The sequence below is a fragment of the Ctenocephalides felis genome, unplaced genomic scaffold (genome assembly GCF_003426905.1).
Source record: "Ctenocephalides felis isolate EL2017-DRISC unplaced genomic scaffold, ASM342690v1 CF-g0.4_SCAFFOLD_01492, whole genome shotgun sequence".
Taxonomy (NCBI): Eukaryota; Metazoa; Arthropoda; class Insecta; order Siphonaptera; family Pulicidae; genus Ctenocephalides; species Ctenocephalides felis.
This window is the reverse complement of record NW_020537646.1, coordinates 21634361-21658110: the sequence shown is the minus strand read 5'-3', so window position 1 is coordinate 21658110 and position 23750 is coordinate 21634361. Positions and strand designations below refer to the sequence as shown.

Here is a 23750-nt window from a genome sequence, read left to right as displayed (position 1 = left end):
TTTTTACAGAAGATATGTTACTTCACTGAATAATGTTCATTTAAAGAATTTGCTTTAGAGCTATTGGATAGTTTTTTTCGTTAAAAACAGGTGTAGATGTCCTTTGATTAGTTTGAGAAGATGGATTTCGTGTTAAATTATCTGTATTATTACTTAAATCTCTACTGGTACTTAAAGCCTTCTGAAAAGTGATTCTTTATCAAGAGATAGATTTTGAGCTTTTTTAACCAAAGCTTTGATGTCTTCTTTTGTGATTTTCCATCATAATTATAATAACATTCTGTATTCTGTGAAACTTTTTTAATTTTTCCATCACTTTCAGTTACACTTGATTCAACAGTGATGTTAGAAGCTAATGGTTTATGTGATTTTCTAATTTTTTAAAGTTTGTTCGTTAAGATTTTTCAATGCTATTATTTTATTTGTCAAATAATTTGTTTTTGAAGATGGATATTCAATGGAACTACTTGAACTATGAGCTATCGACTTTTGTGTTTTCTTTAAAGTGTTAAGAGCCCAGTTCATACCAAGCTTATGTAACGCTTTTTCAAACTCTTGGGATGTTGATGAACTTGTAGAATTTTCCATTGAACTATACTTAATAAAAAACTTACACTGCCATTAGAATTTTCTGGTGTTCTAATTATTTGTGATTGTGAAGCTTCTTGCAGATCTGTTGTTGTTACATCTGAGTTTTGTGTATCATTATCAAATGGTCTTTGTAAAATGTTTCTCCTAAGTAATTCTGACATAACATCCGGCAATGTTTCTTCATTTTTTCACTAGATATTTCAGCATCGTTTACCAATACATCCTTTTTAGAGTTTAATTTTTTATAATATTCTTCAAAGGTTGGAAATGGCTTAACTTCTAAGTTAATATCTGCAGATGTGTTTGAAATTTACTTGGACTTTTTAAAGTGATATTAATATCTGTGTTGTCAAATAAATTTTTTATTTGGCTTCCAAAGGTACAGAATCACCACTATCTGTGTTTGAGATTTTCCTTGAAAAGTCATTTTTAAAGAATTAGAATTTTGTTCAATGTCAACATCTTGGACTGAGTCTTGTACAGCCTCTATTTCAACAGCGGTTCGGAAACTTTAGTGTCAACTTCCATTATAGCAGATAATCATGAGCTTGTGCTGTATCTATATTTACATTGTTCTTCATCTGCCTTAACAATGATACTGGAGGTTTTGGCTTATGTTTGACAACATCTCCAATATATTCATGAATTTTTTCCATATAATTCTCTAAATTGACTAACTGGCTATTAATACCAACCATATTTTGACGTAAATCAGTCAAGTCATGTTCAATATTCTTATTATTATTTCCAAATGGTTGATGAGCAATAACATTTTGCATTGCAGATGGTTTTGGAATATCTTGTAACATGGGAGTAAAATTAATTGTTTCCACTGTCACTAATTCATCAGTTATTTCCATCTGCGGTGGTGTTTCTTGAGAGATATGTTTCAAACCCTCTGCAGTTCTGTTTATGTCATCACGATTATCTCGATCTACAATTTCAGCAGGTTGAATTTGGCTGGGTAACTCTAAATATTCAGTTGAATTTTGTCCACAACTGCCACTAGAAGATATACTGCACTCCAGCAACTTCATTTTTTCTAGTCTAACTTTATTAATAAGATTTGTTAAATCAGTTATTCGTTTATTACAATTTTCAGTAAAATCTTGCATGCCTTCATTTTTATCTAAGCTTTCAGGACTTTGTTCGTTTGATTTATAAAAGCTTGGTGAAGGAGATTCTTCACAAGAACTGTTATGTATTGTGGATACTTGAATTCCTTTATTGTGCAAAGTTATTAGATGTTTCGGCGTTTCTTCCACTGCCTGCACACTTTTGCGCAACTCAACATGTTTTCGTTTTGTGTTAAAATTACTTGGAGTACTCTCAATATTAATCACTGGAGTTGTATCAATATCAGATTTTTCAAATGAGTTTATTTTAAACTTATCATCAACTGTATTGGATGGAATATTAATTATGGAATCACTTGGCGTTGGCACATCTGAACAAGAGCTGACAGTCAGCGCATCTATGCTATTCCTATCCATACATAGTAACCTGTTTATGTAACTTGCCAATAATGGATTTATCTTAGGTTTTTCTTTTTTTCTAGCTGTTCTATCAAATCTAGATGAAGTAATTGATTTTGTTGGTGATTTAGCAGAAATGAAATTTTCTTTGTTAGTTTGTCTCTGAAATTGTTCGCTAGTATAGTCATTCACAAAAGCTTGAGAAATATTTTGAAAATTTGAAACATTAGTTAATTCAGCAGGAGGGCTCAAATAACTAGTAGAACTACTAGAACAGGAATAGGAGGAATTCTTCATAGGTGAATATATCTTACTTTTATTTACTCTTGTTTTGGATTTTTTGTGTTTCTGAATAACACTTGGCCCTCTTGTTTGAACTGAAAATTTTTTTGTAAACGGCGCGATTTTCTTATTGGATTTATCTTTCACGTGGATTACAATTTCCAATCCATCTGAAGACTGTTTGTCGATCACCTCGCCTTGAATTTCATGTTTTGTATCTGCAATTGGGATCACAGAAGAACTTTCTATTGGAATATTTTCTGGTAGTGGAACTTTGTGTTCATGTTTGCCAGATTCTGTTTTTGTTCTAACTCATTTAGTTTATACTTTTGCATCAACAGATCTAATTGTAATTCTTTAAGTTTTAATTCTTCCTCTTTTTTTGCAAGCTTTTTCTTTTGTTTTTTGATTTTCTGAGCATCATCAATTTACTTGAAATTTCGGTTTTTTTATGCGATTCTTCCAAGGGATCTGATAAACTTTTTTCCATTGCGATTAGAACATCATTAAGTTTACTGTCCTGTGGTAAATTTCTTTTGGGACCTCTTCTAAAAGCATTTGTTTCTGACGTTTTACTCGCTCTAATAATTCCTTTAAGTCTTGGTTTTCTATATTTTTGTGATCTAGATTTCCTAATATGATACTACTACTTGTAGTAGAGCTTTTATCATCTCCACAACAAATATCAATAATCTTTTTGTTGCAAATACTATCTCTATCTGAATTTGCAACATTGAGACTAGATTGTTTTTCTCTATATCAGCTTTCGAATAAGAGGAAGACTTAGTAAAATTATTTCCAGGGTTTTTCTTCCGACGGATTTATTTGATCGAATTCTATCTAAAGTAATCACATTTTTTGAAGCTTGCTCTTTTGTCTAACATATTACTAAAAGCCTCATCAATCCTTTCTTGCCTTTGATTATTCATGTCTTTATATGATAAAGGATTATATAAACTTGGATTCTAAAAGTAAGAATTGTTTAAAACTACAAAATTAACTATTTTGTAAAGATTTAAGTACAAGAAAATGATTATATAAACTATATATAAAAGATTGTTTTATAAATATTCATTAAAAAAGAAACTACCATAAATGATAGATTTATGATCATTCAATGAAAGCCAAAAAAATAGCCGATTCGATTTCTTAAAACAACTAAACAACTTAAAACACTAAAAAATGAATTTCCTGAATATTATTACCTGGCAAGTATCAGTTTCCCTTTCAAGTAATGCCAATGATTCAAAACATTTGTTAATAGTAATTTTCAAAACATTTGTAATATTTTCTAAATTTTCGTATTTCTTGCTTGATTGAGAGCTTCACGACTTCTTATTTTTGATTTGGCCATAGCATCTCTTCTTTTCTGGGCCTTTTGTGAGATTTCCTATAATGGTTATAATTAGAAATAAATATCAGAGAATTAAAAACAATGGCACAAAACATACAGACTATATACTATTGGATAGATTGTATTCTAATTTATCATCTTAGAAACTTCTTGTTCGGCATAAGTAAATATTCTTTTGTTTTAAACTATACATAAATGAATGATACATCACATAAGGAATCTGGAAATATTAATAAAAAAATTGATAATGATAAATATTAATAAAACATTTCATTTTTTATAAATTTGAAAGTTTGATAACTAACTACTCTTTGTTTATCCTTGTCGTAAAAATGTAATTTTCACTATAATTATAATTAACTAATGCAAGAGCAAATAATCCTATGATAACAATAATTTGATTAAGTGGTTTATATTAATTAATCAACAAACCTACTTTGATATCTCATAGTATTTTATCATTTGTTTCAACTCAGTAATATATTAGAGATTTGTTTTACAAATTTGTTTGAGATATTTTTAAAACTTCTAATTATACATATAAAATAAATGTCTTACAATTTCAGTGCCAATCAGTACGAAGGGGCTTTTAAGCCGCATAATTTGGGCAATTACCAAACTCCTAAGTGGTTTCCAAAGCATCCGACAACATTATGTAAAGCTACAAGGATTATTGGAAATGATCGAGGACATCAACTGCCTTGTAAGTATATAATAACTGACAAAATTTATCATTTATTTAGATGAATATTTAACTAAAAATACTATTATGTAGAAATTTACATTTGCTTGCTGATATTGTCCTGTGTTAATCTCTGCATTAATATTAGAATGAATGAGCACATTGTTTCTCATGGAAAACAACACAGAAATAGAATTTTAATTTTCGATTTATTGAACAAAATTCAATTTATTAGTTGCAAAACGACCAGCGTGCAATCCATGGGGCTATCATTTAAACACATGGCAACTCCCTATGCGAATTACTCGGGAAATAGCAAAAGAGCTTAGTGCTCCGCATCCATCACGTATGGAATTTTGGCAAAGACATGTTAAAGCTGCTGAAGCCAGATGTCAACAATACAGTAAGAAAAAGAAGTGCCAGGCAGCAACAACTTTCTCATCCCCTAAGGCCCACCCTGATCCTAAAGATATGACTTATGTGTACTGCCCTTGCACGAATAGATCAATTTGTGAGGTAATTCTCTGTAATATGTAGTATACGATTTGAAATTATTTTGCAAGTAATAGTGAAATATTTTTGGAACATGAATATATTTTGAACAAAAAAATTTTATACTACTTTTTAGAATATGGCAAAGAAACAATCTGATCTAGAACATCCGACAAAATCAGTTAATTTGCCTCAACAAAAAACTGTTGATCCCCAAGTGAAAAATTTGTCCAGTGCATGGCAGAAAGATGAAGTAAACTGGCCCAGAAGTACAATAGATTAGTAAAGCAAGATTTCGTACCATAGATTACACAAAAAATCCTTAAAATAATTAAGAAATTATCAGTTGCCCAAATCACTTGCTATTGGTGTGTTTCTTGAAAATTGCATATGTAATATTTTCATACCTTCTTAAAATATTTTTATTATAACTTATAAGCCCAATAAATTGCTTTATACCAGTTGTATTAAATAGTATATTATTTACCATGACTATTATTGCAACAAATAAAGCAAATATTGAACAATCACTGAATTGATTGATGATCAGTGTCATATTAAATCCAAGAAACAGAAAAGTGACCGTATTGTTCTTTCCTTAAATAACAATTATTTTCTTAGAATAAGATAAATTATTTTATTGCTTGACATACTAAACCATGCCTCACCTTATCAAAGTTTTCACTCTCCTTTTGTGCAACATCATGAGCATTTGAAAAGTGTGAATCAACTTTCTCTACCGGATTTGAAGATGGCCTATATGTTGCTTCATATTTTGTGCTGCAATCATATAATTTCACTTTTGGCAAATCTGCTGTGGTTGAACTGATTCTGGAATTGGTGTGTTTAACAGATTTTATTGGAGAAATTGGTATCACAGGCTTTTCTGAAAAAGATTTTTCTAGGCTTTGTACATTTTTCTGCAATTCCAAAACCTGTGGTTCAATGTCTTCCAAGCAATTTTTAGCACATATTATGCCATCATGAATTTTTGCTGATATTGCAGTTAAAGGACTTATAGCTCTATATTCTTCAGATTCTGGATTTACGCCCCTTTGCTTTTTAGGTGAACCAATATCTGTATGTTTTCTAACTTGAGGATTTATATCATGTTGATTTCTAATTGGACTTGAATCTCCATGGCTTATATTTATTTTTTTGCAATAGGACTTTTTTCTCTGCATCCTTTATTTGGACTGCTAATTATATTTTGTCGTCTTGGATTTGGTTGTCTAATTTTATCACAAAAATCATCTGAAAGATCAGAGTCGTTTCTGTGTAAAACATTATCTGAAAAGTTCTGAGGATTATATACAGATGATTTTACTTTTAAGCTTGGAACATCAATGATTTTTCTAGATTTTATTCTATCACTGACTTGTGTGAAATAATTATTTGCTTCAGAACCGTCTTTATCAAGAGAGATTGCATCTGATGATGTTTCTTTATCATCATCCTCATATGATGTTTTAGGACATAAACATTGAATACCAACATCTCGTTGCATTTTGCAACATTGACAAAACCAACCATTGTGTCTCAATTCAGATAAGTAAGGAGTATGTGAAACTTTTTCTCCATTTTTGTTAGATATGGAATTTGTATAATGTCCATTGTGATCATCATCTGTTTTCAACAATGAGTTTTCAACAGGATCAGAAGCATTTTTATCAAGATTTATTGTGCCCAATTCAACTTCTGGATCATCATAACAAACACAGTCATCTTTTATTGCAGATTTCTTAACTTTTTTAATAATATGTGTGATTTTTATTTTGGGTACATTTGAGGTAGGAACAGATCTGAAAAGGATAACAAAATAAGTAATAAATAAACTTGATATTAATAAACAAATTAGTAGTCATAATATTGATATCATAAATACCTGAAAGTTTTCTGTTTTGTTTTCTGTTTGCAATGTTTTTGTATTATTTCTTCTTTCAAATTTTTCATAGCTTCCTTTCCTCTTGCTTGAGCAATATTATCTCGTTTTGTTTTATTATCCTTCAAAACTGCAAACATAAATATTCTAAGCAAAGTCTTTTACTTGTGAATACAGAAATGAAGATATAATAAGAGTGGAACAATTGTCTCTTGTGGTATAAATTGACAATTACCTTCTCGTGGATCAACTTCAGCTTCAGCTGCTTTATGAGCATTACCAAGATCACAATAATTTTTAGAGCACTGGTTTTTCATATCTCTTAATTGTTGTTCCTGCCATTCTCTCAACTCCTTGCATTTTATTTTGGCAAATTCTTCTGCTTTTCGTTTCTTTTCAGAATTGACTTTGTCACGCAATTCTGAAGCAATAACTTTTGACTGTTCCCGTACCTTCAAGTAATAGTTGTTACTAGCATTACAAAATAAACTAATAGAAATGCATTCTCTAATTAGAAATTTTACCTGTAATATCCTTTGTTTGCGTCTTTTTTGCAGTTCAGCCTTTTTCAATTCGTCCATATTATACAAAAGTTTGAATTATCGCTACAAATTATTATTATGAGTCTATATTATTATTATATTTATTCCATATATGAAGTACTATCTACGCACCTTAGTTTCCATATCGCGTTATATTATTGCATTTTTGCATAAACAAGCACATTAAAAAAATCTTTCATTCTTCGTCAACATTTGTGTGAATTTTGTGTAAAACTCTATTGTAACTTTTAACAGATTTATTTGTTTACATACCGTTCATTTGTCATACCGATAGTGTTGCCATAAATGCGCTATGAACTTCGTCGTATGAAATTCACTGCTCTGAACTGTGTTGACACAAGTGAGCTGTTGGGCTTAAGTACCAACATTTTACAACGAATAAATTTTTAAATAATTTAAAATTTTAAAATAACAATGAACAATGATTTTGATAAATAAAACTATAATAATTTTATATTTTGTTATTATATTTATACCTATATCACAATTTAGTATCAATATCTTCTACAAATGCTTCATTTGAAAAGCCATTACAAGGTTTATTGCATATAGTCATATGACCATTTGGCCTATACTCTACTTCCAGTACAATCTCGCCATTGGTTTCCTTCATTGCAGAACCATTTGGAGCAATTTCATAACCAGAATTGACAAATGCTTGTTTTGCTATATCAAGCAGTTTATCCGCTTGTCCAGTTTCAGAAACAAGGGATGCCAACATACTTCCTGGCAACATTAATAAATCATATGGTGTGCCAAATTCTCTGGGCCTTCCTGCATCCATAACCAGGATACGATCAGAGTCCATTACAGTATGCAGGCGATGAGCAATTGTCAGTACAGTACACTTTGAAAATTGTGTGCGTATAGATTTCTGTATTAAAGCATCAGTCCTGCAAGGAAAAAGGATTTTAAATTATGTATTTATCTAGTTAAACACTAAATATAAAACTTCTATCTGAAAGTTCAGTACAACATATATGATTTGTAGTGGAAATAATTATGGCAATTATATATAAGCTGCCAATACCGGCTTAATGATGCTTATTATTGTGTTATTTCAAATATTATTTTATATTTATATTTATTTATAATTTTTAAATGATCCTAATTTAATTGACTGAATCAATTGTCAAAGGCATGAGTCTATAGACTAGAATTATAACATTATAATTATAATGAGATTTATCGCTATGATCATTAAGAAGGTTTAATAAAACAATTATCATTATATGACCAACTCACTGTGGATCTACATTAGCAGTAGCCTCGTCAAGAATAAGTATTTTGTTACGTCTCAAAATGGCTCTTGCAAGGCATATTAATTGCTTTTGACCGACGCTAAAATTATTACCTCCTTCGGAAACTGAGACATCCAAAGAATTCACTGAATTTTTCATATCAACCTGAAAAAATAATTCAAGATTACATATAAATAACATTTTTCTTGTTCACATGGAATGTAACCAAAGGATCGTAAATAAATTGACTTTTAAAAGGCAATAAAGAAAATAATACATGACGCATATGTTAATTATAAAATCGATTACAATCTGGTTACATCCATGCTTGTAAACTTGATGAATAAATTTTTATTTACAAGGTCTAACGCATGCCACATTTCGCTGTCATCGTATTTCCCAAATGGATCTAAATTATATCTTAAAGTCCCATTAAATAGAACTGGATCTTGGGGTATTATGGATAGTTTTGAACGTAGAGCATCTAGATTTATTCGTCCAGTTTCCAAACCATCGATAATAATTGAGCCTTCTAACGGCGCAAGTCGGAAAAGAGCAGCGATCAGAGATGATTTTCCTGCACCAGTTCGTCCTACTACACCGATCTAAGTAAAGGAAATAGATTTATTTTAGAGTTTATATTAATTAAATAAACTAAAATATATACTAATTAATAAATAAATAAAAATCTTTGAGCACAAATATACCACTCATTACTTTAACTTATTATAATAATTCAGATCTATATACCTTCCATCCTGATTCTACTACTAAAGTTAAATCTCTCAACACTGGCTTGGAATTTTTTATATACTTCAGAGACATATCACGAAATTCTATTCTTCCATTAGGAGGCCAAGTATCCGGAGGCAATTTACCTGTTCATTTAAAATATTAAAGATTCATTATTTATACAAATTTCAATATTATTATAGTAAATAAATAAAATATAAAATACCAGGCTTTGGTTCTTGTTCTAAATCTGTATATTCCAAAACTCTTTCTACGCTTAACATATCGTTTATAACGTCAGTTAACATCCGAACACCGTATTGAAGTACTGAGGTAAGAGCCATTGCTTGCGTTACGGCCAATCCGACTTGGCCCGCAAATGTTAAGCCAACTATAAAAATAATATTACTATTTTTTCACTTATTTTTAAACATTTTAAATAAGCCAATTTGCATCAACAAATCGAGCAGAACAAAATTCTATCACAATTTTTGTTGTCTTTCGAAGACAAATGGTGGTTCAAATATCATTTACAACTTACTCCAATCTTCCATCAAAACAAAACTGAAACAAACAATAGTCGAAAAGACCACGCTGGCCATTTCCAACCAGAATCCTAGGGTCTGTGCAGCCACAACTAGATGATGCCATTGCGCGGAATGCACATCTAAAAGACCATCAAATTCCGAAGAAACTCGGGTCGTTGCTTCACGTGAACGGATCGTATCCAATCCAGCGTAAGTTGAAGACAAATAAGAATAAACTGGACTGCGACCTATAAGAAACGATACATCATATAATAATCAAGTATTACTTGAAAGATGTACTTGCAAGTAATTGACGTAATTCTTCTACTCACATATTCCTTCAATTCTCCTCATATCTTGTCCAGTTCTCAAGTATATTATAAATAATCCACAAAAGACAGAAAACATTACTATTATTGGTATTAAAAGATAATAATTTGTCATCGATATTATTATTGCTGTACACGCAGAAGAGAGTATTAACTGAAACAATTCAATTCAATAATATATTCCTTAATAACATTTATCTAAATAAATTAATAACTTACTTGTAATGCATTCATCAAGGATTTTGGCAAATATTCATCTATAATACCCATATCTTTTGAAAATCTATTTAAAATTCTCCCTGTAGGATTGATATCAAAGAAGCGTGTTACAGCTTCTAATAATTTTCCGAACATTTTATCATGAAGTTTCTGGGATGATCTTTTACAGTTCAATAAATAGAAGTAAATTTTTATATGAATAGTCTGCAGAGAAAAATGTTGCAAGGTAAATGTATGTACATAATTAGTTTAAATTTTTGAAAATAATTACCAAAATGAGTCCAACTATAAGTCCTGAATAAATATACAGCGACTGGTATGTGGTAAGCAATGGTGATTCTGCACTTTCTTTGTTTTCATATTTTTTTATTAGATCCTCCTGCTTTGTCCTAAAAATTATGCATTGAAAGAAGTTTTTGTTTGAAAATCTAATTATACAGATATTTTCATAGTGTTTTATATGATGCTAGCATACCAAAAACTAGACCAATAATCAGTAACCATGGCAAAAAGTTGAGCTAGGACAAAAATGAAGATGAGGCCTAATAGTCCACATTTATTTGATCCAGCAACTAAATACCAGAAGAAAACTTTGAACGACATTGTTCCTTGACCTTGATGCTCTTCTAAATCTTCTGGGTCTGGTGGTCCTGAAACATCTTCAACAGCTGCAGTAGACTACAAAATAGAAATTAAATAACAAAAATAGAAAATAAAAAAATAAAAAAAATAATGAAAAAACAAAGTAGAAAATTACGTTATGAAGAACTTTTTTGCCATCATTTGCATCCAAATGCAGAACTAGTATAATCATTCCCACATGATTTTATGTCTTAAGTATATTTATTTAATTATTCATAAATGAAATTATATCAATTTGATGTTAAAGTAAAGCACGTGTTTAATATTTTATGTTAAAACAATACATGATAATAAATAATAATCATATTATACTTACAGTACGACGCAATTGCGATGACATCCTTCGTTTCAAAACTGGTGAATCCACAGACGTAAAATCTATTGACTTTTTATCTTCGTATTCAGAAACTTCTGGTTGTGACAAAAGAGATGCGAAATTAACATTGCTGTTCACAAGATCAGCATAAGTTCCTTGGTTTTGTATCCGACCCTAAGAAATAGTGAAAAAATATGATGCAACATGTTTTATAATTTGTTTGCCAAATACTCACATTATTAAGTATTATAATCCAATCGGCTTCAGACAAAAAGTGCAATTGATGTGTCACCAATATTCTTGTAGAACTGTAATTATTATTAATTTGTTTAATAATACATTTTATTTAACTATTATAGGCTTATTTAAATAAATCATTCATGTAATATAATTATAATTTGCTTTGCGTTCTTAGAGTAAAAAGAGATAATTAAATAATATATTATAAAAAATAAATATTTTTACAGTGCACATATTATTATTTGAAAAAAAAGTTTAGATATTCTAATATAACGTAAAAATTAAAATAAAATCTTTTTAAATTGTGAAGCGCAAAATATTAACAGAGTGTATTATTTCAGTAACGCCAATTTTATGAATCTAAGGGGCGTCCATTAATCACGTGAGCGAGTTTTTAAGGATTTTTTCGACAATTTTGCATTCGTTGGAAAGGTCTCGGGCTCCGCAAGGTTTATAGCTAAGAAAAATAGTGGTGCATAGCATCGTGCCCTAATGCAAATTGCTGGAACTTCACGCACCATAATTAAAAATTCGAGTAATAAAAATAATCAATAACTGTTTTAAATAATTTCAAATAGATTATCTTCTATAATAAAAATAAGTCGGGTTTTCCTTCCTGACGAAATAACTCCAGAAAATGGAAATTGCTGGAACTTCACGCACCGTAATTAAAAATTCGAGTAATGGCATTAGTGAGAATTATCAAAATTATGCTTGGTTAAGTCAACGAGCAATTCTTTTCGCAAAGAATAATGATGTACACGCACTGAATTTCACCATTCAATCAAAAATTGCTGGCGATTTGGTGATATACTAATGATTCCGACTGGTCTTCCGTTTGACTTCAAACGATTGCAATTTCCAGTTCGCCTTGCGTTCGCAATAACAAGTCGCAAGACCAATCGCTTAGTGTTTGCGGGATAAATTTCAAATAGATTATTTAGAAAATCATTGTTTTTCACATGTGCAGTTATACGTTGCCTGTTCACGAGTAGGAAAACCATCCGCTTTGTTTGTGTTAAAGTCAGACCACAAAACAAAAAATGTGGTTTACAAATCACTTTCATGAAACGGATAATTTGCGGATTCTGTTGTTGAATAAAATCAAATTTTTCCTTTTCAAATATAAAACAAACAAAAAATTTCTTCATCTTTGTCACGAAACCATATGGTGGCGAAACGGAGTTCGTCGGGTTTGCTAGTCTTTTATAATATGGTGATGGCTTATTGTTGAATAAATAAACAGTTCTACAAATGCAAATAAATCTCAATTATTGTCTTATTGGTTACTAATTTTGTAAAGACTTTTATGATTTATTTTAAATAAAATTTTCCATTAATATGTATTATAGTAAATTAAATAAAGACTAGGTGCTGCTTCTCTAAATGATTTTGTTTTTATTGCTAAAGACGCTATATATAAATTTGTTAGTAAACAAATGTTCGTAATAAAATTTAAAAAATTACCTAGATAACAATCCATTATTACCGATGCATTTATCAAACAAATATCGGCCCACATGTGCGTCCACGGCAGACAAAGGGTCATCAAGTAGATAAATGTCGGCGCGCCTGTAAGCAGCTCGGGCCAAACTGACGCGAGCGCGCTGCCCGCCAGACAAAGAGGCGCCGCGTTCTCCGACGATAGTCAGGTCTTTCAGCGGAAACGACTTTAAATCCTTTTCTAGAGAACATGTTCTGAGTACCTAGAAGAATAAACAAAAACTTAAGTAAAATTCATTGCAATAATAAATTTATTAGTTCAACTTGATAACAGGTCTTGATTGTATTACCCGATCAACAAATACCTGTAAAAGAATTTCAGAGCAATATTTTACTATTGGTTATAAAATATGAATTATTTACTTTAAATAAAGCAATAATTAAAAAAACTAGTGGGGTGCATGGCATGGTGACTTTAGGCAAATTGCTATAACTTCCCGTACCAAAAGTTATTTTTTTTTAAAAGATTAACATTTTTGATAAAAAATTACTTTGAAAAAATTTAATTTTTGAGAAACTATATATTATTGACAGAAATTTACTTTTTTGGAAAAAAAGACTTCTTAAAAAAATGGATCGTTTAAGTATTACGTAAGCATATTTAGTACAATTATTTACCTCCCCCCCATCCCCCTTGTCAGCAAAAGTAAACAAAGCTGTCACCCAAAATAAGCAAATCAATAACCCCCCGCCCCCCTATAGTGCTTACGTAATACTTGAACGGCCCCAAAAATGTTTTCTTTATTTTGAAATATTTTAGAAATTCTGAACTTTTTTTTAAGTAATCGTACTGCTTTAACTGCATAGAGACGAAATATCGAAACGCGGAAGCGCCGCGTCGTAGTCTAACAGCAATGTTTTTTGAATAATTGAAATCGGTTGAACTGTGTTCCCGAAATCGTCGACGAAAATTTGTATCCGCACACACACACACCTACAAACACATACATATATCCATTTTTTCTAAGGTATGCCAAAATGTTCAGAAATCTCTGAAACGTTAAGATATATAAAAAATTTCATTTTCGATTTTTTTTGCAATTACTATAACTTACTCTACGGGAAGTTAAAAATGATCAATAAATAATACATTACTTTTACTTAATTGATTTTTATTTTTTAAACATGTATGTACAAGTTTTGAATGCCTGCAGAACTTCAAATTTGACTTAATAAAATTCGAAAAAAATAAATTCAAAACCCTATCCTCTTTATTTCAGGAAAATTATCATAGCAGAAAAAAAAACAAAAAAATTAATTGTTTGAAAATTGATGTAAAATTAGTAATGGTATAAATACGAGTATAATTATAAAAATATGACATATCTTGATAGCAATAATTTTAATTGCTTCATTGCTAAATTAATTTAGTAACTAAATAACAAAGCCTAATAAATTGCATTACATTGTTGCGAAAATAACTGCTGTAGAACGATATTTTATTATCATTTTGTTTAGTATGAAATGTTTCAAAATATAAAAATTATCACACATTATCACCTCATTCATCCATTGGCATCTGGGAAACTCATATTCCAACCATATATTTTCAATGTTTACAATAAATAGTATTAATTTCATAAGATTAAATCTATAGTTCTTTATAAAAAATGTCATATAAATACCTCTCTATAACGTATCTTCTCATAAGGTAAACCAAATAATATATTATCCCGTATAGTTCCAGTAAAAAGCCAGGAATTCTGCGATGCATATGATATAGTACCATCTACATTGAGAGTTCCAGAGTCAACCGGCATTTCATCAAGAATTAATTGCAAGAATGAACTCTAGAAAAAACGATGATTTAATTATAAAAATATAATTTATATATAATATATTTTAGTTATACTTTTCCAGAAGCAACAGGTCCGATAAGTGCGCACAGCTTTCCAACAGGTATTTTAACAGTAATGTCAACCAAAGCATCTGATATAGATGTCCAACAAGCAGTAACATGATCTATATCAAGTGCATATTTAGATTTCTTAGGTTTGATCACATCGCCATTGCAATCCAATGCATTGTAAATGTCTTTTACGATGACATTGGAGTTAGGATTGCATATTTCTTCTTGTAGTAAAAACTCTTCGATTCGTTTTAACGTAACGATTAACTCCGCACCTTGATACAATGCAACCGCAAAATATACTGATATGGTCATCTAAAAGTATTAAAATATTGTTATCCGTATCCATCACAAATTTTATTATCTATGTTAAGTAAATTATAAAATGTATAATAATAATCAAACCTGCAGTGTATTGTAATATAAAACTAACGAGAAAACTGTCTGTGCATCGAAATCCACTCCGAGTAAAACACAAGCCAACAATGTTATAAAAAGCGTAGTTCTTTCAGTAATTATCATCAAATGGTGAGTCAGTGAACGGACGATATTTGCCTTAAATACCGATGAAAGCTCTTCTCTTCGCACCTTCGACACCAAAGCCGCAAAAGGCTTTTCCCAGGCATACATTTTTATCACCTAAAAATGCAGATAGTATAAATAAAAGTAGTGTAGGGGGAAGTCCCGTAACGCCGGACGGCACTAAGCACCGGACACTCTATTTAACTTTATTTCTACATTTGAGTGGTATGCAAAGATAAAAGTTGTACTTGATAGTTATACGTAAAATCTTTTAACCAATTTTAGTAAGTGCCACCAAATGAACGAAAATGTCTGTCCCTTAGCACCGGACACTAAATCGTCCCTTAGTACAATCATGATTAAATGAACACTTCGTAAAATATTTTTTGATTTATTTATAAATAACCTTAAGTGTCCGCCACTAGGAGACTTCCCCCTATATGTACATAATATAAATAAAATATATGTATGTATAAATTAAATTATTTACCTTGATTCCACAGATAATTTCATCCATCAGTCTTACTCTTTTATCAGTTAATACAGCAATTGATTTTCTACATTTTGAAGTAAATTTTGCATAAAGATTTACAAGTGGTAATATTTGTAATAAACAAGCCCCGATACCTATAAATGTCGAAATCCCCACAGCATCATATGATAAATAACATATGAGAGCAAGCTAAAATAGTAACACAAAAAATAAAAATAAATTAAAAAAAATTATTTAATAATAATAATTTAATGTTATTTATTACACAAATATTAATATTTACCTGTAATGGTGTGATCCATAAAAAGTTAGCGAATAGCATACCGTGATCAAATCTGGTTGAATCATTAGAAATTATATTTATCAATTGACCCACAGGTAATTGGCTGCAGACGGTCTTGGATAAACGAAGAAGCTGCATAGAGCAAAAATAAAAAGAGATGAAATATTACTTTGACGTGATTAATTTTTATTTATTGTTTTTTGTACAAATTTAAAATATCCACTTGAATACTTTGACGTGTTGATAAAAGTCCAAAACCCTATCAGGATCGTAGCACACCAACAAAAAATTAATCGTTTGAAAATTTATATGAGATTAATAAAGATATATAATGTTAGAAATAAGAAATTACTTAAATTAATTGACTAACTCACAAACAAAACTAACAAATAAAAAAATAATTGATTAATTTCAAGATGTAACTCGACAAACGATTATAATACATTATTATTGATGACCGATCCGAATTAATGAAAAAATAATTTTCTTGGGTATTTGAACTCACACTATTTAATTATTCCTCGATTTAATAACTGATAAGTTATTATCTACATAATCTGGTATAAATAACTACTTGTTGACATAGGCTTTTCGTTGCTTAAATATTTTAATATAGATCCGTTAGAAGTTCAAGGTTACAGATCAATTAGTTAACTTCCAACACCATCAAACATTTTGATAAAAAATATGATTGTTTTAATATAACCTTATATTGATTTTGAAAAGACATAACAAGAAAAAGAAGCAACAAAGTTAAGTTATTATCTAGATAATCTTGCATCAGCAACTACTTGTTGACATAGCCTTGTTGAACAATTTCTAGATTTAATAATCGATAAGTTATTATCTAGATAATCTGGTAACTATTTGATGGCAGAAGCTCATCGTTGCTCAACTATTTTATTATAGATCCGTAACAAGTTCAGGGTTGCAGACCAATTAGTTAGCTTCCAACACCATAATTTTTTTTATCAAAAATTATGTTTGTTTGAATAGAACCTTATATTGATGACGAAAAATTACAAGAGAAAGTCTTACAGTCTGAAGAAACGAGAAGAAGTTGGCACTTGTTCATCGTGCGGAAATCAAAACTTATTGCACACAAAATTCACTTGTAGTCATTATTAAACAAACTTGTATTTCTTGAAAATTTACCTTTCGATAAACCAAGGACGAGCAGGCCACGCGGGTCCTCATTCCAACCACACGTTGTCTAAGTTCTGCATGGTGATCGATGATCACGGCTAAAGCGCTCATTGCCGAGAGCATTCCTGCAAATTGGAGGGCTTGCTTTTTTGTCACTTCTGAGTTGGTCTTGAAATACGTGAGAAAACTGCCTAATAATAAGGGCTGTAGAGATCTAAATGTAAATCACCAAAATTATTTTCTATTTAGATAAATTTTTGATGCATACAAATAAAACTGCTTTGCATTATAATTCATTTATATAATCTATAATATAATAAACTACTGTAACTGTAAAGCTTACTTGATTCCTACAAAAGCAAGATAAAGTAATCCATCACAAAAATGACTCTTCCAAAATGTTCGAAGTAGCGCTTTATAAAATTTTGGTCTTCGATTTCGTTTTTCGGCATTATTAAGTTCCTCGTACCAATTTCTGGAACAAAACGTTTAATTATTTATCATTTACCTATAAGTTTGTAAAAATAACTATTGTAGTTTCAGATATATATAAATTAAAATTGAAATATAAATAAAATGACAAAATAAATTAAAAAAATCAAGCTTGAAAAATTATCCTTAAAAGACTGTCTTAAGTAGTGATTTATAGTTTATTACATGTTTAATTTGATTAGTTTTTATTTATTGTTATATATTTGTAGTTTATATTAAGTGATATGTATACAATGCTATGAACTCTTAATACTCTAATTTTCTCATATTATCTTTAGTTTATAATTTGTACACCTTAAAATGTAATTATATTGTATTATGGCCTTGGGCGTTGAATAAATAAATAAATGAATAAATAAATATATATGATAGACCAAATAAGAACTTCTTTTCATCAAAGTTATTGTTTTAATCAGTAATTTGCTTCAAAGTATCAGATAAACAAATTATTTTCACGTTAGGCAAATCAGACCTTTAAATTATCAATTTATTTTATTTGATACGTTTGATACTTTATTATATGTGACAGGTGTACAGAAAAAAACATTTTTTTCACGCAATTCGACAATAATTGGACGGTAAGTAGAATTTACTGATAACGTTGTTTTTTACAATAGTGACACAAAATACGTGCATAAACAGACCATTTTACCAGATATGACGTATTATTAAGTGAAATATATTGTAGAAAATATTAACATCATAGGCTTTAGATTTAAATACGAATTTAATTATATAGTCACTCCTTTATTTTTTTGCTCCTTGAAGTCTTTTGATTATTTATGTATATTTTATAAAATCTATATAAAAATTTAAAACTCTTACACTATATGATGCAATCAGAGTTTTTTCAGCTTCATGAACTTCATACAAATACTAGTATTAAAATTAGTTTAATGGAAAACACTGATTTCGTTCAATGAACATGTAGAGTTATATTTTATATAGATTTATTATAATTAAAGTTTAATGCGCATTGGCTAAAAAAATATGATCTATAATTTTCTATCTATTTATAAAAATGAATTACGTTGAATAGTAAATTGAGTGCACTTTTCGATATATGTGGCGCACAAATGTACAATTTTGATTGATGATAAACTTACAACATAGAGAAAAACATTAGGATATTCCTTGTACTAAATAAGATGAGGTCTTGAAGCAAATATTGAATTTTCTTATTCAAATATATATAATTTATAATAATATAATTTCACCTTTCTAGCAAGTCACCAAGCGCCTTCGCTTGATCGTCTTCCACAGTTTTCGTGAGGTCCTTAGGGGTCAGACCCCGTTTGAATCCGCGCCATATAGTCGGTATCAACGACAAAAAGAACAATTTCGCAAAAGGGTTGCTATTTTGTAACGGATTTGTCTTTTTTGATTTTATAGTCGCGTCCATGACTGCCGGATTCAAATTAGAACACCAGACCTGAGACCAGTCCTCATTTTTCTTCGACAGTACATTTGCCAACGGTGGGGACATTTCTGTAAAAAACCAAATAATTATTACAAGCGCAATTATTATCGCTGTTTTAATTTAAAATGCGCATATAATTAAGATTAAGCAAATTGCATTATATGCAATTCGATGAAAAATTGATGGTGTAAAACTGCAAATGATAGATATAAAATAGAACAAAGAATAAATATGATGAATTTTTTGAGCTAACTATGTATAATGATTTTATGGTTACACAAAAAATATTCTTGAAAACCAACCTGCATTTGAAGAATCTCCAGATATCAATTTGCTTTATTTATTCGTTTATGACAATATTCTCCACATCCATGAGCACCACTTAATATTTTTATCAAAACATTTTTTATATTAATTTAACATAAACATTGTTGACTGTACTATCTGCTTCATAAGTATAAAATCTCGATTGTATTTGCACTGATTCGAAACAGTCGACGTATTTACTTGTAACTCAAATATTAATCATAACCAAGAATACTGATTCGAAAGCAAAATTGAGCATAAAAATATAAAAATATATTCTAGAGTATAAAGTGTTCGTCAAAGTTTTTAATTGACACTACAATGCAAATACAAAATATGTAACACTGATAACAAATTCAGCTCTTTGGGTTATATTTTTAGAATTTTATTAGCACAGTCATGTATTACTGACTTTTTATAAAAAATATATTGAAAAATAATTTATATTAAATTGAAAGACAATTTTTATTTCAAACTTTCTTTAAATGCATTCACTTCCAAGTTTAATTTATAATCCTTAGCAAATATATTATATGTACAAATTTAAAAGACAAAGCAATTGAAGACTAATATATATAATAATAATATCTAAACTAATGTTTCAGTTTTCCACATCTATTTTGATTTTTATACCGTCTCTAAATCTTAGGATAGAAAATGTGTCATACTCGTATTTACACGTGTAATACGAGTATAAACATATTTTGGATTAGTTAATTTTTTATTCTGAACGAAGTACTTCAAAATGATTTATTTAGGTCAAAATAGGCAATAGAGAAATAGTAAAATTATATTTCAAATAAAATAAAACATGACATTAAAAATATACGAAAACGTTTAAATGCAACCCTGAAAAAGAAAACGTTTATGAATATTATGTTCTAATCGACATATTATTAAGCGCAAATTGCTTTACTCCATAAACTATAATTATTGAATTAGATAATATAATGCACGTGTACATGTAGAAACAATCTTCAAACTCGTAGATTTTAGATCATTTCAATATTTATTTAAGCAACCGCTTAAATTAAAATTAACTAACAGTCATGCATGTTTCTTTTTTACTAGTAATAAATATTTTTAAAAGGTAATATAATAAAGATTCATGTCGTTGTTCGTACATTTATATTTAAACAGATGTCATATGAATAAATATTGAGATTTGATTTTATCAAATATTTATATACACAATTCAAAACAAACTGCATAACAGATTTGTACACCGAATATGCATTCCGTTTCAATTTATTATATTTATCAAATTTACTTTCCAGAAATTTGAATATTTTCTTGGCCTTGATCACTGTTATCAACTTTTGCATAAAACTGATCCAACACGTGCGTTAATATCAATTCGTGAGAATCAGTACTACTACAATTTAGCATTTCTCATAATCAATTAAAAAATATAAATATTTAATCACACTTGAATGAGGATATATAATTTAAACTTTATTTTCAATCCATTCTTATACAAATGTTCAATATTAAAGTCACATAAATGCTGCATATTGACGCAAATTTACATGCTCATTACATTATAGCAAGAATTTGTTGTTTACAACTTACAACCTCACAGGAATTTACTAAAGCTTCATTGAAATAATTGCGATGTACTAAATTAAAAAATTCTTTAAATGAACTATATTTAAATATTATTGTCGAAGATAAACGCATAACGAATATGAAATTGTTGAAATAAATTACTCATAAAATACTTATAAATTAATTAGTTATAAATTATAAATGCACCGATAAAATTGCGCCTAAATACACATAATGCGTAATACTTTTAAAAAATAAAAAATTATATATGATTAAAATTTGTCAAAATATATACATTATTTATTATTTACAAAATTAATCAATTTTTAATATACATTAGAGATAAGTACTATTTGACAAATTCACATGTCCAAGAAATAATGTTAAAAAATGTTGTTATGAAAAGCGTAAACTTTACTCTATATGGAAGATCATTATTAAGTATAAAATTTTTATAATTATTAATCTCACACACAATATATAGCGTCTTATTATATAATTCAACTGAGTTTCACATGAATATCTTTATAGATATTTTATAGTAGTTTTAATTTATGTACATCAGTTTTATAGGCACTAAATGTAATAATATTTATAATATTTCATTTTATATAAGTCAAATTTATAAAAATATCAATTTTGTACATTAAATTCTATCACTAGATTTTCGTAAACATACATATAAAAATATGTAAATATTTTGTAACACGTAAATTAAAATATATCTAATTTAATACTTAATTTAAGAACAAACAACAAAAATAAAACTAAGTATCGTTATATTGTGAACTATTTATCTAACCGTCTTTCGAGAAGAAGAAAACATAGATAATTTTAGGCTAAGATTGTTAAGTAAATATTTTAAGTATTGATTATATTTAACATTAAAATTATATATAATATTCAATCATTAAAGTTATGGTCTACGATTGCGTTTATAGACGGTAAGGTGGCATAAAAAGTTTAAAAATCAATGTATTAGTATGAGAAATAACATTGAAAAAAATCGAAATAACAAATTTAGACCGCCTAACACTCTAAAACGCCTAAAAATCATGGTCTGGAAAAACATAAAGAAAAAAAACCTTTTTGAATCAAAATCCACATAAAAAGAAAAGAATTCAAAACAGTCTATTATTGGGAATGTGCACAGTAATTAAAGGCACATATTTAAATTACATTTAAAGCATACTTATGAATTCTATATTAATTAGTTATACTGCGAGTATAGAGAATCAAATCTTAAGTCTATCAAAAAATCTTTTAAAATTTTCAGATATATCACATATAACGTTTCAATATATGCATAGTACATTTTGACGTGTATCGTACAATCACGATTAATTATGAATACTATTGTAATGCTGAAGAAGTTGGTCACCCGTTTTCATTCAACCAGACGCTAAAATTTGTTATAATTATAAAAACATTACGCTTAAAGTATTACTGTAATTAGTGAAAACATCGGTTTAAGACCGTATATTTATACACAGTGGTATAACGATAAGTTAAAAATGGCCCTAAATATTTAGAGCCAACGACCTATATGCTTCATCAACATGGACCTGATAAGTTCTAACCCTGCCATTAATTTATAAAGCTTTGATATTACCCAACAGCATTCAGATCATCGTTTCCAAAGAACTTGTATGGACTTGGTTTCAGCCGTTTTCCTAGCAATTGCCATAAGTTGTTCCGCTTCTTGTCGACCACTTTGATCCACCATGGATCGGAAAATCCATCTTTGACATTTAACAATTCTATAGGAGAAGCAAACTCTGCAGCCTGGCCGGCATCCATAACCAACACCCGATCAGAATCCATGACGGTGTGAAGACGATGAGCGACCGTGAGAACTGTACATTCGGCGAAACGTGACGAATCGTCCTTGGATTAATATATCAGTTCTACAAAAAAAAACAATTCCAAGTATTACTTAAATAGTACATCAACAACAATAATCAATAGTGCATACATAATGGTAAACTTACTGAGGGTCAACATTGGCCGTCGCTTCGTCCAGTACTAAGATCTTATTCTCTCTTAGAATAGCCCTGGCTAGCATAGAAGTTGCCTTTGTCCGACACTGAAATTAGACCCGCCTGCCATAACTGGAGCTTGAAGACCCAAAGCACTTGCACCCAATTCTCCTAGTTCACCTCATGCAGTGCCGTCCATACGGCGGCATCCGAATATTCTTCAAATGGATCAAGATTTCTAAAAAATATAAATTAGCTCAAATTATTACTAATCATATATCAACAGCAATAATATATAATATATTATTGAACATAATAAAATTATTGAAACTCCGTCAGGACTTTTTTATAGAACAAATTTGCAAAACTTTTAATCATTGAATTTTTTTTCAAATTCAAAACTACCTTCGCAATGTTCCAGAAAATAGTACAGGATCTTGTGGAATGATGGACACTTTCGATCTTAGTTATTCAAAGAAATTGTAGCCGTATCGATGCCATCGATTGTTATAGATCCTTCAACTCGGGCTCTAACGGAATATTGCCGCAATCAAGGACGATTTGCCAGCGCCTGTTCTTCCAACATATACCAATCTAAAACAGAAAACAAAATTATTTAGTTAAATGAATATATATTTATAT

At 29.4% G+C, this 23750-nt stretch overlaps 4 protein-coding genes and 1 pseudogene across 4 annotated transcripts in view; 1 reads left to right on the top strand and 4 right to left on the bottom strand.

Moving 5' to 3' along the window:
* Positions 1 to 752, bottom strand: part of LOC113371027 (probable multidrug resistance-associated protein lethal(2)03659) — a 7993-nt gene extending 7241 nt beyond the window's left edge. The window contains exon 1 of the mRNA XM_026611678.1: positions 615 to 752. Coding sequence (XP_026467463.1) covers positions 615 to 752 — 138 coding nt within the window. The remainder of the gene's footprint in view (positions 1 to 614) is intronic.
* Positions 753 to 4251: 3499 nt separating this feature from the next.
* Positions 4252 to 5159, top strand: LOC113371026 (protein Flattop homolog). Its single transcript, XM_026611677.1, has 3 exons — positions 4252 to 4405; positions 4620 to 4900; positions 5013 to 5159. Exons 1-3 carry the CDS (start codon positions 4252 to 4254, stop codon positions 5157 to 5159), a joined length of 582 nt encoding a protein of 193 aa, XP_026467462.1.
* A 746-nt stretch (positions 5160 to 5905) lies between these two features.
* On the bottom strand, positions 5906 to 7579 carry LOC113371514. The gene is made up of 5 exons (XM_026612139.1): positions 7433 to 7579; positions 7283 to 7363; positions 6994 to 7210; positions 6762 to 6888; positions 5906 to 6678 (listed from the first exon to the last, which is right to left on the bottom strand). The coding sequence occupies exons 2-5, from the start codon at positions 7337 to 7339 to the stop codon at positions 6027 to 6029; spliced, it is 1053 nt and encodes a 350-aa protein (XP_026467924.1). The 5' UTR covers positions 7340 to 7363; positions 7433 to 7579; the 3' UTR covers positions 5906 to 6026.
* A 223-nt stretch (positions 7580 to 7802) lies between these two features.
* LOC113371025 (multidrug resistance-associated protein 4-like) lies at positions 7803 to 19322 on the bottom strand. The gene is made up of 21 exons (XM_026611676.1): positions 19073 to 19322; positions 17707 to 17838; positions 17373 to 17577; positions 16218 to 16349; positions 15932 to 16123; positions 15325 to 15558; positions 14923 to 15234; positions 14696 to 14860; positions 13035 to 13273; positions 11563 to 11635; positions 11328 to 11501; positions 10845 to 11047; positions 10641 to 10758; positions 10370 to 10573; positions 10154 to 10304; positions 9836 to 10069; positions 9521 to 9685; positions 9313 to 9440; positions 8922 to 9167; positions 8567 to 8727; positions 7803 to 8214 (listed from the first exon to the last, which is right to left on the bottom strand). Exons 1-21 carry the CDS (start codon positions 19255 to 19257, stop codon positions 7803 to 7805), a joined length of 4065 nt encoding a protein of 1354 aa, XP_026467461.1. The 5' UTR covers positions 19258 to 19322.
* A 3434-nt stretch (positions 19323 to 22756) lies between these two features.
* Positions 22757 to 23750, bottom strand: part of LOC113371024 — a 2312-nt pseudogene continuing 1318 nt past the window's right edge.